General features: G+C 44.2%; 1 protein-coding gene across 1 annotated transcript in view; it reads left to right on the top strand.

The window, feature by feature from the left end:
- efnb1 (ephrin-B1) overlaps window positions 1-17,967 on the top strand; it is a 66,591-nt gene that overhangs the window by 21,320 nt on the left and 27,304 nt on the right. The window contains exon 2 of the mRNA XM_080465695.1: window positions 6,600-6,877. Within this exon, the coding sequence (XP_080321821.1) occupies window positions 6,600-6,877 (278 nt within the window). The remainder of the gene's footprint in view (window positions 1-6,599; window positions 6,878-17,967) is intronic.

Below are 17,967 nucleotides of genomic sequence, written 5' to 3'. Positions count from 1 at the left end.
GAGAGAGAGAGAGAGCGGGTGTCTGTGTTCACACGTACAAAAGCAGTCCTCTGCGGGGTGGAATTCAGGATATTCTGTCTGTCTGTCTTTTTTTTTTCCCTCTGACATCGTCATTTATGTACCTCTAATGGGGACAGCCCTGAGGGAGAATACCGAGCTTTCTGCTTTTCAGCAAGTCGCCACTGCCAAGTCTGGAGTTTAAATGCAACTTTGGAATCAGTTTATAGTTTATCCAATACAACTACCCGTTGGCTAGTTTTGTCCTCCTTTTCTATAATAAGGGTCAAATCCTTCCTGCCTTGATAAACAATTCTGGAGCCAGATGGACCTTGTTTTGCTTAATTTCAGGATGCTTGTGTGTGTGCGTGTGTGTGTGTGCGTGCGTGTTTGTGTGTGGCCCACGCTAGCATTGAGGCGGCTTGTTTACCGTGTTTGACATGTGAGGAAATCGGTGTGTGTACACTGCGGGGCGTGTGTTTATGTGTATGTGTTTATAGTCAGGCCTCCCTAAGAACATCTGCCCCCGTGACAGCCTGACAGAAGCCAGCTATGTATACAAGCGCCCGGGTCGAGCCTCGGGACAGAGGAACGCAAAACTGAGACCGGCACACCTTCTCGTGATGTGTGTCGCGATTTGGCTGCTTTCTGATCAGTTGGTCACGTCACACATGACCTCAAAGAATTACAGGTGCGGCAAATGTTTGCCCCGAACCCTACAAACACAGTTTGATGACATGCGCCTTTCTCCTCGAGTTCGAGGCGATCACAGTGTGCCAACAGCGCTCAGTGGATCTTAACCACACATCATGAGCGAAGCCATTTCAGAAGCTGCTGCTCCTTCAATGTTTCCGTTGTGAGGCCAAACGAGCATGTGGCTTCGTCTAGATCAAGAGTGCCAAACTCATCGAGTTCACGGGCCACACACAGCCTGATTTGAACTCAATTGGGCCCGACCAGGGAAAAAAAAAAAAAAAAAAAAAAAGCATCATCACCTATAAAAACCAACAATTTCAGAGTTTCCTCTTCAATTTTAGTGCAAAAGAATAGAGGTATATGCTGAAAATACTCTTATTGAATGCACTTTTCACCAACTCTGTTATGAAGAACCTGAAATTTTCTCTGCACTCTTAAATACTACTTTAAATGCTACCTGCCACGTTTCACTTCAGAGTAATGTCTGCAAAGGCCTTTTGCATGTTAAGGTAATTTTACCAGCAGTTCGGTCACTATCTTTCACTGCAGCATCACTGATTTATTGGCGAGTAGTATTGGTCCCATCTACTGTTTAGTTCGGTGTCTCAGAATTGTGTTTATACCGCTGTATGTACTTGTGTTTAACACTCTTGATGTACATGGATCTGTACGCGGTTTACCACCGCAACAGTCTTTGCCAGCAGACAGTTATTTATTATTGATTGACTTGAATGAGGACAGGATTCATTTTGTACTCAAAGGTAGACTGCCTTCAGCAAACAAATCAGCTTTTAATCCCTGCTTGGTATAGATGCATATTCCATTAGAGCTCGGCTACAGTACATGGCTTTGTGTTATCTGCAGACTTACCCTGACACGGGGGTGCGTTGTTGTATTGTTTCCCGAAGAACAATATTATATATCAGACCTGAAGCTAAAGGAGTATTGATTGAAATAGCTGTGACCCATGGAAATTGTCATCTGTAGGAATAAGAGAAGGCAGCTGCTGTGATTTGGTAGATAATGTGAGAGAGAAATAATAATTGGTGAGGGAACACTTCGCGGGGTGTGATAATTACCACGCTAATATCAGGGGGAATGGAGTACCTGTTGTGACTGGGGTTTTGTACGCGGGTTTGTTTTTACGCGACACATTCAGGTGCTCATGAATTTGGATGGCCCTGGGAGATGGAGATGTCCAGCTGCCATGTAGGAAAGACAGTACCTGCATCTGGACTGCTGGCGCGTTCCCCTGGTGGAGGTGGATTACAGCGTTATACACAGCAGAGTGGAATTGTTTTTAATTGATATGTATGCATGGTTCAGACTGCCGCTCAGAGGAACAAATCAATTTGACACCATTCTGTTGATATGAGGAGTCTGTCTCTCTCTCTCTCTCTCTCTCTCTCATCTCTCTCTCTCTCTCTCTCTCTCTCTCTCTCTCTCTCTCTCTCTCTCTCTCTCTCCATCTCTCTCTCTCTCTCTCTCTCTCTCTCTCTCTCTCTCTCTCTCTCTCTCCCCCCCAGTCCCTGTGTCTCGGGTCCATTCATTCAAGCGCCGACCGAGGCTGCCTGCCAGTACAGCGCCTGGGGCAGAGGCTTGAGTTGACTGGACGGGGGTGGAGAACATGCGGGGGGAAGGGGGTGGTTTGAGGCTCTGTAAGGGGCTTTGAGTGGGCCTTGGTGTAGGCGGCGTTTTATATGAAAGTCGGCGAGGGCAGGGTGCTTGAATAGGGGTGGCTGGGAAGTTGGGCTGGGAAGGTCCAGGATGCACCCCATGGTGCTTTTGTGTGCTCTCACATCCGTGTGTGTGTGTGTGTGTGTGTGTGTGTGTGTGTGTGTGTGTGTGTGTGTGTGTGTGTGTGTGTGTGTGTGTGTGTGTGTGTGTGTGTGTGTGTGTGTGTGTGTGTGTGTGTGTGTGTGTGTGTGTGTGTGTGTGTGAGAGAGAGAAGGTGGGGGTGGTGGTGTAGCATATGTGAGATCATGTGCTCATATTCACCAGTGGAATGTAAAAAGAGAGGGGGGGGGGGGGTTCTCTACTCTCTTTTGCTTCGTTGTTTTCTGTTCCCTCTCCACTGTGCTACAGCGTAGGTCTGTTTGTATAAGCTCTTTACAGGATTGAGCACGCCGTGGAGCAATCCAGATGAAACAAAACCAACCTCATTTGGTTGTTTTGAAAATGATTCCCTTTATTTTGTTTGGTTCAGGCAGATCCACCTCGTTTGACATGAGGGGAATAAAGGCTCTCCTACGTTCGGGGTCATTTCCCAGAAACATTATTTGTATCCGCACAGCTCTTCCTCTGTGTGCTCGAACTTCTTTCATCAACAGGTTTTAAAAAGTCTCCAGACAACATGAATGAAAGATGCAATTCAACCTCCCTTTTCCCCCCTTTTTTCCCTTTTCGACCTCCTCATAAGTACAATAATCTTCAGTCACTCGTCTCCTCCTCTCCATTGCGTGGCTGTGTGTAGCACCGGAGTGGTGCTGATTAAGCCAACAGAGAGACAAACAGGAGACAAAGTCCCAGCCCACCAGTTTAGTTTCACATCCTGGACTGGAGCTGGGCCGCAGCTTGCCAAGTGGAGGGCTTTTAAACTGGGCTAAACACTAATTGCTGCCCTATTTCTTTTATGTTGCTTCTTTCCCATCTGCGATGGCGCTTCCAGACCTCCACAGCAGCCAGAGCCTCATTATAGCAGACAGTTAACAAAGGCTGGGAAACAGAAGCGGAGAATTCACTTAGGATAGCTATCTAACCGCCAACTAGGAGGCCTGCTCGGAAAATTGAATCAATGACAGGGGCCGGCTTGCGATTAAATCCTTCAGGGATATTAAGATATTAAGATTTTTGGGAATCTTAATTATTCATCTAAATTGTTGCGGCTTGCTTTGATAATGGAATGAATTGGTTGTAAAACTGAACAGCGTGGCATGCTGCTCATTGTTTAATTTGAGAGCCTGGCTTTTTGGGTTTTTTGAAAGAGTGCATTTTGAACAACAAAGTTAAAAGCAATTCACTGACAAAGAAAAATTTAGAAACACCTACTTGTTGAGTGCAATGAGTCGTTGTTTGATTGTGATGTTTGCCTGGTCGTTTTTTTGCCCCCGCCCCCCCACCCTGGTTTCATGCTTGTTTTTCTGTAGGTGTTTTTTGTGAGTGTCGGGAGAGAGGCGGAGTGAGGGGGAGGATGGAGAGGAGGGGGTGAGAGAAAAACAGAATGAGGGAAATGTTGAGGAGGTGAATGAGAGGGAAGGATAAAGCAAGAGGGAATGAGATTGTTGAGCAGGAATGGAGGGGGCAGAGATGAGGGGGGTTGATGGAGGAATAGAGGGAAGGTGGGGAGATGAGGGGGGGCGGTCAGCAACAAAGCCTAATGTTGCTATGGAAACTTGTTTATGCCTCACTGATGCATCTTGTAGATCCAATTAGAGGCTGATTGTGTCTGTGTCCTCATAGACACATGCACGTGTACCCAGCCGTTGTGGGTGCATGTAGAATTATACGCACACACACACACACACACACACACACACACACACACACACCACACACACACACACACACACACACACACACACACACACACACAGTTGTAACAATGTATTTTTTTTTAGCATAATGTATTTGTCAGCCTTCATACAACGCTTAAAAACTGCCGTCCTTGATCTTAAATCCATCTCCTCACACATTTCTGTATGGTTGCTATTTACTGGTGAAATTCATTGTCCTAATGAATTGCCCCTCATTCTAACTTCAACAGTTACACTAAGTGCCTAACCCCAATCTTTCTACATTGACATAAACCTGATTCATGTCGAACTAAAGCAGCTCTTTAAACAGGTGTGAGAAAGTAAGGACCCGTCACAGTGTGCTAAGGTCAATGGTCCTCATAAAGACAGGTGAACAAGTATACACACACGCACACACACACACACACACACACACACACGAGTACATGCAGTGTGTTGCCGCTGAGAACCAACAAATTGGAGATGTAGGACAAAGGATACCCCACGTTCTCGCTGTTATCGGTCCTTGAATTAGCACAACCCCTCCCTTCACCCCCGGCCCCCACCTCACCCTCGTGACCATCGCACAATAGCGGGGAAATAACGTCTCACCCACTTCCAAGCTCTGCACAAGAGCTCCCATCCACACATGCTTTCATGGCATCATATTCATCAAATGAAAAGGGGAAGAGGAGAGGGATCGACACACAGGATTTTGACCATTTTGCAAATTTCATTTTGCTCTTTTGTGAATGGAGACATTTATTTGGTAATGCCTCTGTCCGAGAAGAATGGCCGTGAATGTTAATCCAATCATGTTCATTTACATGGGGGTATTTCTTTAGAAAACGGGACTTTTTAAATGATCCCTTCTTAACAATGACTGGCTGTTTGCCAGTGTTTAACATCATCGTCAGAGGAGGAAGACTGATGATTGTAAACCGCCCCCTGCCTCCCAGATTCACACTCTCCTCTATCAGTCTCTTTCAGGAGGCGTCGTGGTCCTCCTTTCGCCGAGCCTGTCTGAGGAGTCAGTTATTTAGTGGTGAAATGATGTGTGTGATGATGAAATGAGGGACTGTAGATAAGGTGAGATTACACACTGAGAGAAAAAAGAAGGGAGAGGCAGAGAGGGAGACAGAGAGGGGCCCAGCCCCTGATGTCTTGTTAAAACGTGAGGGATCAGGAAGAACAACAAATGCATTGCGCACTGCTAAATCCTGTTTAAATCCGCTGGCATGGGCAGATCTAGCAGATAGCCCCGCTGCTGTGCTCGCTGTCTGCGACCACAAAACACACACACACACACACACACACACACACACACACACACACACACACACACACACACACACACACACACACACACACACACACACACACACACACACACACACACACACACACACCCGTGGTCAGTCCGGCTGTCTGGGTTAATGCTTGGCTAACTGGGACAGCAGAGCTGAACCATGTTGACATTTTAAGCCTCAAACAAGTCCAGAACAATGATTCAGCCCATCTGCCCCCCCATCAGACCGCAACCTCGGCCCATTTTGCTGACTGACTAGCGCACGCACACACACGCAAACATGAACGTACACACACCACTGCCCAAACACATTGCAAGTACTCCCACCCCCTGTTTTCACACACACTTACACACACGCACACACACACACACACACACACACACACACACACACACACACACACACACACACACACACACACACACACACACACACACACACAGGGCCTCCTGTTCCCCACCTTTAGTGAATAAAAGGGAACAAGCGTTGATCTGATTGAGTTGGCAGCAGAGAGCGAGGTGGAGAGGTACAGTAAGGCCAGATGGATTATCTTAATCCCTCAGTAGATGATCATGGCAGAGGGAAGATGAACCAGGATGCCTTAACCTCCCAACTGACCCCGCCACAATGTTTTCCTCCAGAAACGCATGCCTCTGAACTAAAAGCTGCATAGATACTGTTGAATCACAGGTCTTATCTAGAAGTCCCGAAAGTATGAGAAAGAGAAAAATGTTGCGTACTTTGAATGTAATCGTGTTTGTAGCAATTTCTGGGGCGGCCATTTTGTGCTTCTTGTGAACTTTACGTGTGCTTTGATTTATTTCCAAGTGTGAGAATCAGCTTCAGAGGATTTGTGCGATATGCTCTGTTGACTGACGCTGAAAAATGTCAAGCTGCAACATGTAGGGTTTTCGCGGGGCCAAATTAACTCTGCTCTGCTTTAAAGACCGTTCCAGACAAATCTAAACCCGTAACTCCTGTAGCTCAAAGTATTAAGACTGTATAAACTGTTGTTGAGTAATTTGGCGGCATTTCCAGACTTCTTTTTTTATGAATTAAAAACTGTGTCTTTCTCCACCTCCAGGTTCGTGGCTGGGAAAGGCCTGGTGATCTACCCAGACATTGGAGACAAGCTGGACATCATTTGTCCCAAAGCGGACCAAGGAAGAGATTATGAGTACTACAAGCTGTACCTGGTGAAGAGGGAGCAGGCTGAGAGCTGCAGCACAGTCCTTGACCCAAATGTCTTGGTCAACTGTAACAAGCCTGAGAAGGACATCAAGTTCACCATCAAATTCCAGGAGTTCAGCCCCAACTACATGGGCCTGGAGTTTAAGAGGAACGTCAACTACTATATCACCTGTAAGTTTGCCACCAAGGATGATATATTGTTGAGATTTAGCTGTTTAACCTTCATTTAACCAGAGAAGCCCGACTGAACAATCTGAGTCATAATCTCTGCTTCACACTCAGTTACACACAGTCCCACCTGGGAGTTTCCTAGTAAAACTGCATGTTAATGACCTGCTGCAGCAGTCCCATAGCAACAACTGGAGGTTATGTGGCGTGCTCAAGGCACAGCGGTTTTGAGGTTGTTTGGGCTGGAAACGTTCCATGTCATTACAGGAGTGAAACTGGCAACCTTAATTGACTCCTGCATGGTTTCTGTACTTTTGGAACATTTTTGAGGGAGAATAAATCAAGCAGTGCAAATATATTGAGTAGAATGTAATTTTTCTGGATATTATTAGAGTACTTGTTACATAACTTCTATTTTCCATATGTATGTATCTATGCACATATGCTTATATTATTATTATTATTATTATTATTATTATTATTATTATTATTATTATTATTATTATTCATGTATTTTAGCTCCAGTCTGATTTGCGTATTTCCAATTCAGTGTTATTTTGACTACAGTTTTATCTTGAGAACACAGGTCAGCTGGACAGACAGTAATGTGAAATGCACCACATGGAAGCAAACACCCTGTGGAGACTTCTGCAATCAAAAAGTTTACTTAAAATAGCCATTTACATTAAAAGTCATCTGCATTTAGTTGCAACTTATATCGTTGCTCTTAATAAATGTTCACAAAATGCATAATAATTCACAAATGGCATCCAATTAAAAGGATTTTGCATTAGACCAACTACAATTTAATTAATATCCTTTTTTGCTTCTAATGGGTTTGATTGACTTGCTGACTGTAAAAACCCAGTGAAAGAAGCCGATGCTTCTCTCCTGCTTCGTCATCTGTGTTTCTAAGATGTCTGTGACAACAAGCAGGCCTCGGTGTCGGTGTTTTGACTGTGTAATGCTCCTTTTGCTCCTGGAACCTGGACAAGTCATCTGCAGTAAATGACCTCAGGTTCAGCTGGAGGAAACTAAGCTGGAACCAAAGCAGACTGATTGTTTGAGTCAGAACGCTTTGTTCAGATCCTCAATGACGTGAATCTGATGGAGGTTCAGCAGCGGGTGTTGGAGAATCTGGGAACGAATCAGGTTCTGGATCTCTGGTGGGTTTCGAGTCTTCTTTGAGGCCGGACCTTTTGAATTTCTGAAAGGGATAAAGATTCAGCAGGTGTCTGTGGTTCCGAGGCAGAAACGACAGGTTGCTTCTCAGATTAGCCAGAAATTTGTGGTACGAATGCTGAAACAGTAGCATCTTCCATTTTACTCAGTTTTACTTGTTTTCTCAAACACCAGGTCGGTCCATCAGTTGGATTTCAGTTAGGACAGACAGGTCCATGTCATCCCTGATGGGGTGGCAGAGCGTGATAAGGGACTTCACAGTGGTGTGAGCATTCAGTAACCTGTCAGAAGTGGCCTTTATAACCCCAACAGACAGTTTGATAAGCTTCTAGGAAGAAATATATAAAAGTGAGCAAAGGGGGCTGCACCCAGAAACCCTGCTGGGTTCTAAGAACTATCAGATATTATCCGTCCGACAATCTATTGGCAGCGACCGGGCCTTTCTCTCAAAGTGTTCTTCTTCAAGGTTTTGTGACATGCAGGTGGTTTTTGGAACTTCTGTTGGATTTATCCTGAAAATAGATTTTTTAAAAACATAAGAAAGAACACAAAATGCACAACGTCGTCATTGAGTAATTTGAGTCAAAGGCGACTCACTGTAAATTCAGACCATCTGTGCATTTTGTTGCTGACATTTACTTCCCACATCCTGGAACAACACATTTGGAAATGAAGTGAACTTTGCACATATTTAAGAGGGTAAAATCGGCATAAATGGACAATTGAGAGCAAATTATTCTAACACGTCTCAGGTTTCCCATCTTACCAGACTTCACTTTGCTTGAAAGACTTGAAAGACTTCAAAATCAGGAAGAAAACAATACGATCTTTGCTACTTTTATCATTTACTATCATGTGTGTCTTTCAGTAACTTACAGTTAACCTCAGTGTGCAAATCAATGTCATATCCTGCAGTCCACTTAGCAGTGCTATTTAAAAACATAAAGCATACAAATCATGTTACAACCCGACAAGTCAGAGTTGATCAGAGTTTACAGGACATTTTATGTTAGTTGAGACTTTGAAGGAAGGCCCCAGTCTTAACTAGAGATGGGATTTTCTTCCCTTTGAAGGGAGCCGGGATCTCGAGCATCCACTATTTTCAAAGAGATCATTTTTATATTTTATCATTTTTAAGATGGCTGCCTGAGGGTAACTTATTTCATCTGGGAAATAATCACGGGGAAGGAATAATGACGGTAAGATTTGTATCAGAAAGAAGAAACTTTGTGGAAAAATTACGCAGGCTTTAATTGATAAAATCTCCTTACGTGAACATTTCTAACAATACAGAAGAACTCAATATTCAATCATATTCAATTGAACTAAATACTCGATGGATACAGGCTAGAAATCAGAAGCACAACAATGAAGGAAAAGTCGCAAAAAACAACAAAGTCACAGCCGGTTTAGATTTGTGCCGAGAGAAAGAGCACTGTTATTGAGAAGAAATCCAAAAGCACAGAGACATTAACATGATCTCCTAAAGTAGATCATAAAAGACAATATTATATACTGCAAGTTCACTTGATATTGTGCTGCCCTATCAGTTTCCTCTGCTTTCTTCAAGGAACTCCACTGACATCTGTTTATTGTTTCTGTACATCTCAATTCGCCGGTTCATCCATCAAACATTTGTCCTCGTGCTCGAGTGCACGGTGAAGTGAGCATTTTCAAGTGTTCTGATTGTCCCGTCCCTAAACTCAACACGCTCTAACGCAACGCTTCAATGCTTTAAACCCATACATTATTTTCAAACGTGTTTAAGTCAAGAGTTAAGTTTATAGCTGCTCATTTGATATTTGATGTAATATGTCACACTTATATATGAATAATGTGCCTACTGCAACTGATGCGTCATTACACACGTTGAATTAATGAGCTCATCAGGTGTTTTTCTATGGAAATGAGCGTTGATATATTTTCAGCAGCATATCAACACATTCAATGTAAAGTCTAAAGGGATCCCCCATGAAGTTATACCAAACACATAGAAAATTCGAAACCCTAAATGGCTGTGTCCTGCTTTTAAAGATTTAGAGCTTCAAAAAGAAGTAAAGAAGCTTTGAAGAGCCACATACATGACGAAGAAGTACTGAGACAGACTAATGACTTGTTGACTTTGGTCTTTTAATGGATTTCTGAAAAGTCTGCAGCTTTCCTCGCTGATGAAAACGACAGTGCAGACAGCATTTAGGCCTTTTGAAATGCTTTATTTCCACAGCTGTGTAACCTTGAAAGGTTCTCGGAAATCAAAGTATGTTTGCTGGTTGATGGTGATCTTTGCTACGTCTAGCCTTCGGCACCTTTTTTTAATTTAGTGATTTGGACATCGGAAAACGCCTCATGTCTAAACTAATATGTAACAAAGTGCCTTTTGTCAGAAAGTGGCTGGCACGGTGAGGAATCATTAGAGGCCATTAGAAAAATTGGACATTTCCCTCTAATAAAGCACAGACGTGTGTGTGTGTGTGTGTGTGTGTGTGTGTGTGTGTGTGTGTGTGTGTGTGTGTGTGTGTGTGTGTGTGTGTGTGTGTGTGTGTGTGTGTGTGTGTGTGTGTGTAATACGACATACAGTAGTCTTTTATGCGCAAAAAGTAATTTCTTTATAGTCATACAAACACTTTCCCTGCAGAGTAATAACAGTAAGACTGCATCTTTCATTATTAATAAAAAACAAAAACAATCCAACAAGCAACTGAGGCGAACAATCGAAAACAACAAAAAGGCAGACAGTATTGATAGTATCCCATCGTGTTTGGTCAATACATTCTATCCTATCTCCACCCCTAATTCCAAGAGCACAGCACTGTCCGCCCCAATAACCATTAAAAAAATAAATAAAAAATCCTCTCTGTTCCTTTTAATAAATTAATCTGTCTGGTTTACAGATCTCTAATCCCTGGTTACATTTTATTACCTTTGAATAGCTACACAACCCTTCAACTATTTATTCCTGCACACTAAATTTCCGCCAAATATGAATATAATTCTTCCGCGTATAGCTTATCTTTATATCTTTTAACTTTCATGCCTAAGAAGATATAAAGCTCCTGCAGTTTTTATCACATAAAGCAGCTTTTTTTTTTCTCTCTCTCTCTACGAAATCCCCATAAAGTTAAATCCCACATGTGTTTTTTTTTTTTTCCTCCTTTTGCCGCAGTCCACTCTGTCCCTGCAAACCCCAAAAACAGAGCGCGGGGAAACATGGAGCTTGTGATGTTATCAAGCGACAGTTTTTAGGGGGGCAGCTCCCGTGGTCACATATCATGTGGACTTTAAGATATAACTCCTTTGAGCTTTATTACACCCACATGTCTTCAGAAAACACCTTGGGCATTTCTGGCGTCTTCCTAAAGTTTTCCTCTCCCACTGTTTTGCGGCGCTGCTCCACATATTGTCTCCTGATTACATCATAAATATTTTAACTAGCTTTTATTAGTGACATGTGCATCTTGACTCCAACGTTATCCAGCATCAAAGCACCGACATCGAGCTTGCTTTGGGTTGAATTTGCCTTTTATACCCTTTCCGTGTCTCCTCCGCGTTGCTGCTGCTGATGTGAGGTTCATGTGAGCTTTAGGATTGCTTATTTCTCCTTCCATCGTATTTCAGACTGTGAAGTCATAACAACAGCCGGCTATAAATCCCTCACAGGCGAGACTGGTGGAGCGGGATTGGGCGTCATATCAGATCATTATTAGGCTCATATACTGTAACATTCTCGCGTCAGCAGTAATCGGATGTAGTATTTGTCTTGGTTTTATGTTAATGTTGTTGTCCTTTTGCAAAGGGAAGAGCTTGTTTTATTTATTCCTCCGCAGCATGTGCATACACTGTGACACACTTCATCTATCATTTAGATAATGGCCGTGTGCGGCTGCCCGTACTTGTGGGTTATGGGTGTTTATTCTTGAGAGAACCCGAGAAGGACTGTAAGCACCTGCGCTCACCATACTCTTCCTGCTTTACCTTCATTGTGGACTCCACGGTGTCTGTGCTGAGGCTCCTTTAGGCCAGCTTATCCTCGCCTGGAAGACGTGAGTACATTATCCCACCGTGTCTGTGGGGAATGCGGTCCAGCCGGCCAGCAGAGCGGTGTAAATCTGCTCGGCCTATAAAGACCCGGCTTATCTGGTCTGATTAACGGCCAAACGTGGCAGACAGCGTTTGAGCTGAGAGGAAGACGCATAGGGAGTGGACATTCCACTGAATCCTCCAGCGGTCTCTCTCTCTTGTCCACCCCAAGCCTCTCTGAGTTGTTTTCTTTATCTTTCACACCCCCGCCGCCACCCGCCCCCGACCTCACGTCTGCTCCTTCCACCGGGCAGGCTGTGCCACAAAAGGTGTGGGGTAAAGTAAGCAGCAAATGGCTTGTGTGTCTGTATTTGTTTTTATGTGTGTATCCCATGCCTGGCTGTCACCACAGGGGATCCCAGCTCCTCGGACCCCCCCCCCCACCAGGCCTTCACGACCCAGTTCTGACAGGAGTTGTGGGGGTCAAAACTGGCGGCCAGGAGGTCACGGAAACACAGCGGGGGGCCAGTAATGATAACCCCGCACTGATCTAAACCCCAGACCAGGACCAGCCTGTGCTGTCCATCAGCACCCTCCACGCCCCCTCTGTGTACACACACACACACACATACACACACACACACACACACACACACACACACACACACACACACACACACACACACACACACACACACACACACACACACACACACACACACACACACACACACCCACACACACACACAAACGTATATACATACACGTTCCCACACCCCCGTCCCCACAAGCGTAAGAGTGAACAAACTGGTTATATTTCATTGCGTTGTCTAAACACAGGATATCGAATGAGCTGTTTGTGAGGAAAATTGCTGTGCCGTGTTTAGGGTGTAGACTCAGGATGGAAGTGATTTTGGACAGGAGGCTTTTAAGGAAAAAGAAATATTATAAGTGGAAAAATGAGCAGCGGCGCAAAAAAGGAAGAAAGGAACAGACATGAGTGTACGAACATATACACAGACAGTCTTTTAGGTGTCACCGAGCACAGCCAAAATAAATGTCCCTCTGTTTCTCTTTTTTTTCCCCACTTCTTGCTGATATAATGCGGCCTGACTACTTGGGTGATATGTTTTGTGTGGTTGAAGCTGTGCTGGTGAGTCTCTCTCTGTTCTATATAAGGGTAAGGCCATGAGGCAGTGAACAGAGGCGGCCTGTCGTCGTGCGCTCCTCTCCTCTCTTTGATTTCCTGCGCAGCGGGCAGGGGTAAGCCTGATCCGTCCAGACAGCTGTCACTCTCCATCGCCGTGTACCATCGTGGACTCGTGACACTCACCGACTCCACCACCAGAATACTGCCGCGCCGCAGCACACGTTGTCTCACCTCCGGAAAACCGCGAGCAGTCACTGCATTCCTGATGCTTAGCTTCTCTGACTTTTCTCGTAAATCCAGAGGAACTTCCTTTCTTTGTTTTTAAGGAGTCACCGAGCGACTGATATGTCCTCTGGTATTTGGGCCGGTGATGAAAAAGCTGCTTTCCATTGCCTGATTGATTTAAACATGTGTGCTAACGAGAGGCGGAACAGTTTTGACCCGAACAGGAAAACCTCGGTTTTTAGAAACTCATTCCATCCACCCGAACATCGATTCACCCGTCCAACCCCCTACGCAGCGCCTCTTCTGCGGATTTATTTTCATTGCAAGGGGGAATGAAATATATCTTCTTGAGAAGTGATGAAAGCTACTTCGCGAGCAGACGACACAAAACACATCAAAATCAAATCCAGGGAAAGCAGAATTGCCAATTAACTCTTGCAGCGCGTGTGAACTCACACTAAGTAACTAATTTGGTGTAAAAATTTCCAGTGTGGTTGATGTTAGACTGCCTAATGAATTCCACATCAAAAGATTGTATTTTTCGGTAACAGCTGTTGGGATCCAATATCAGTATTTTCACAGACAAATTGCATGTGTGGTGAATAGGTCTTTATTTATAGTCCCACCATTGTCCTATATTATTATGCTCCCTAATATAATTTAATGTACTACCTATATCAATATGCTGCTACTTAATAGCATGTTTTCTTGTATAAAACACACGTTTTACAAAACAAAAGTAATCCCTGATTTTCATTTCCTTTACAAAGTGTAAACTGCTCTTAAAATGTTTTCTCCCTGGATATTTCAAACTTTGGCATATCTTTTTCTTTTTATTTGTGAATTTGTAAGAGAAGTGCTGCACTTTCAGCTAATATAACTTCATTAACGGTCATATTTTTTTTTTTAAATAATAACACAGCATTTCGTCTTCAACTTGCAGGTATTTTTTTTCTGGACGTTTTCAAAATGTGTCTTTTTCCGATTTTATATAAATATATATATATATATATATATATATATATATATATATATATAAAAAACAGGCTCAAGCTGAACTGTCAAAATGAATCAGACAGTCTGCGTTTGACACCACGGGATGATCTCTCTGCCGCGCTCACACCTTATAGGATTAAGGTTAGGAAGCATGTTGCATATCAACAACATTCATGCTCTTTTGCGTGGGTTCGCTTCTCTATCATTGTTATTTCTTGCTCAACAGCCTACACATTATACACCCCTCCATCTAATCCCCCCCCCCCCCAAAGGAAATCCTTTTCCACTGGGCAAGATGCATCCAGCAATTCTTCTTCGGCCTTACAAGTGTGTTTCGTCTCCTCTGCTTTGCCCTTGGGGGAATTGAAGGTCAAGGTTGAAATCGCCCCCCCCCCCCCCCAACCCTACTGCACGAGATCCTGCCCTGCCCTACATACGCCGGGACATAAACACTGTAGCATATGTGCACACGCGTGCTCCCACGCAGGTACCGTGAGCGAACATGAATTCATAAATGCATGTACACATTTCGCATGCTGGCAAATAATATAAACACCAGCAATAACAGTAATCTGATTAGTTAAAAAAACAACTGAAAAAGTGTTAAATGTCATCTTTTAGAGTTGCAACATAATTACCATAATCAAATGAAAGCCACTTTGAGGAAATGGGGGGGGGGGGGGGGAGCAGCTGCAGTTGTCAGTGAAGCATTTTAACAAAAGACAAAACCATTGTGATTGTCAGATTATAGAGATGCAAATAACTGGCACATTTTTGCCTCGCAATTAAATGATTTTTTTTTTCCTTCCAAGAAATGGTAACTGTTAACATCTGGTAACCCCTCCTCTGTAAAATCACACTCAATTATTTTAATTACAACTGAGAGACGGTGCAGTATTCCCCCTTTGCATAAATCGTGAATTCTCCCACATAGTCTTTATTAGCACGGAACAAGGGGTGTATTATTTCCTCGCATATTTATCAGATTGTGGATCGAGAAAATTGCTGATGAAGTTTTGAAGTAATGAATTGTATTATCGGCAAACATTTGTACCCGTCCTGATTGAAATGTCAGGTTTCTGCTTCTTGGGATAAAGTTTCACGAGATCAGCAGGAATTGCTTGATTTTATTCGATTGTCATACGTTGAATTACAACGTTTCTTCCACCGTGAGAGGGATCCGAAGAGAGAACTTAAAAAGAAGTGAACTATGTCATCGATGTTGCTGATTTAAGTTTAAGGCAGCTAATCGGTAAGCCTTAACGGATTTCGTTTTCAAAGTAAACCCCGCTAACAGGTCAGGTTTGCACCGATGGAGCAGCATGGCCTGGGATAAGGAGATTTAACCCCCTCTGCACCTCTCTTATCCGCCCGCCCCCTTGTGAGGGGGAATATAGCCCAGTGTTTATTAGGGTGCCAGTGTAATATATGACTTTCTGCTTGCTTTGCAAATCTATCCAGGCTGCCTCTGCTACTTGTCCTTTGGATATTTCATTCGGAGAGGGTTAGCAGGCACAGCGTTATTGTCGCTGGTTATTGCCTTTCGTTTATTACAGAGGAGTTTGTTTAGAGTGCGGGGGGGGGGGGGGGGGGGGGGGGGGGGGGGGGTGAGTGGCGGCGCCGGAGGAGAATGAGGACTTTTTCTTTCGGAGGGAGGGCTGCTCACGTGGCTGTACAAGTGAATGGTAACCATTGGTTACGGCTGAACCCGCCGCTGCCAGATGAAGCTGATATATTCATGTATTCATCTCAATTAGTCCGCCGCGCGCATCTCCAAACGCAGACACTCATCCCTCCCCGGCTGCGCTCCATGCTTATCTTATTAGAATATTTCATCCTGCACGCAAGGCCTCCCTGTCTCTTATTTCCTAGCGTGTCATCCCTTGTTCCTCCTCCTTTAACCATCCAATTCTCACTCAGTAATTCTGCTCTCATGTTTCAAAGTTGTGTGTGTGTGAGTGTGTGTGTGTGTGTGTGTGAGTGTGTGAGCATGTGTGTTTAGGTGCAGTAGTGGGAAAGTGCAAGGCGTTGTTGTTTTTTTTTTTTTTAAAGTTTACTGATAACTCAGATCTCGTCTCAGCACGCAGACCGCCAGAGACCACAGGGTGAACTCTGCAACAACAGCGCCCTTGATTTTTGTTTTCCCCTCCTCTCCACAAACACAAACTCATTTGTCCAACGGCTCGCTCTCTCGCAAAGAGGTTTTCAGTTGTTCAAAGTAGCTCCCTGTTTATCTTTTATTCCATCTCTGTGGTATTTGCAGCCCTTAAAATAGCTTCAAGGGAAAAACGGGAGAAGAGACGTCTTAAAAGACGGATGCATGTTTGGAGTCCGTGGTGATTAGCAAAAGTAAATGTAGGACATGAACAGATGAGCTTCATTGTCTATGAGGCAAACAGTGTGGACAATGGCGGATGGCTTTATGTAAAGAAAAAAAAAAAAAAAAAAAAACACAAGCACAGGATAAAACAATGAAAGCCCATAATCTAAAACACTCAGCAAATGCATATTTCCCGTTTCCATCTGAGATGTCTGAGGTTGTTTGCCCTTTGCTTTGCCAACAACACATATTCTCAGTGTCTTTCTTCTCCGGCCAATAGCTAAGCTCAAATCACAGCTCTCTCGCCTGTCAGACGAAGCCTGCTCTCCCTCTCCACCGTCCCGAGAACAGCGGTTTGTCTTTTCCAACGCACACTCCGAAATGGCTTTGTTTTCCGACAGCCTTTCAGTGGCACCCTCAGCCGGGGCCTGCCAAGAAGTCCGCCTCCCGGAGCTGGAGCCGGGCGTGTTTACATAAACTCATCGGAGAAATATGGATGTATAATTATAGACGTTGTTAGTTTTAATGTCGCATCCTCGCAATGGAAACCACTGCATGCTTGGTCAGCTACGATGAGGGGCGGCTGATGAAACTCTGGCCGGGTATGGCGTGAACGTTTCCTTCGGAGAAGCGTTGAAGGGGGGGAGCAAGAAGGGAGAGAGAGAGAGAGAGAGAAGGGGGCTTTTTTCTTTCTTTTTTGACGGAGTCGAATCAGAATCGAGCAAACCAAACAAACATGAATCACAAGGCGGTGATAGAGATTGCTGTGGTTGTCCAATGCATAAATACAGAGTCTAAATACTGCTCCACAGGCCAGGACCAAACCCGTTTCTGTGAATTCAGCTCAGTGGCAAAATGTCCATGTTCCATTCCAGCTCGACCACAGGCACACAAACACAGTAACAGGAGCAGACAAACACACAAGACGAGTGTGTGTGTGTGTGTGTGTGTGTGTGTGTGTGTGTGTGTGTGTGTGTGTGTGTGTGTGTGTGTGTGTGTGTGTGTGTGTGCGCACACACCAACGCGCAGGCATAAATAAGCACAAAGCCACATAAGCAAATTCAAATATATATATACTCATAAGCTTGCACTAGCATGCAAATAGATGCTCACACAAATACACACTGTGCACACACACACACACACACACACACACACACACACACACACACACACACACACACACACACACACACACACACA

The sequence above is a fragment of the Lipophrys pholis genome (genome assembly GCF_963383615.2).
Source record: "Lipophrys pholis genome assembly, chromosome: 6".
Taxonomy (NCBI): domain Eukaryota; kingdom Metazoa; phylum Chordata; class Actinopteri; order Blenniiformes; family Blenniidae; genus Lipophrys; species Lipophrys pholis.
This window is presented reverse-complemented; position numbering and strand designations above follow the sequence as displayed.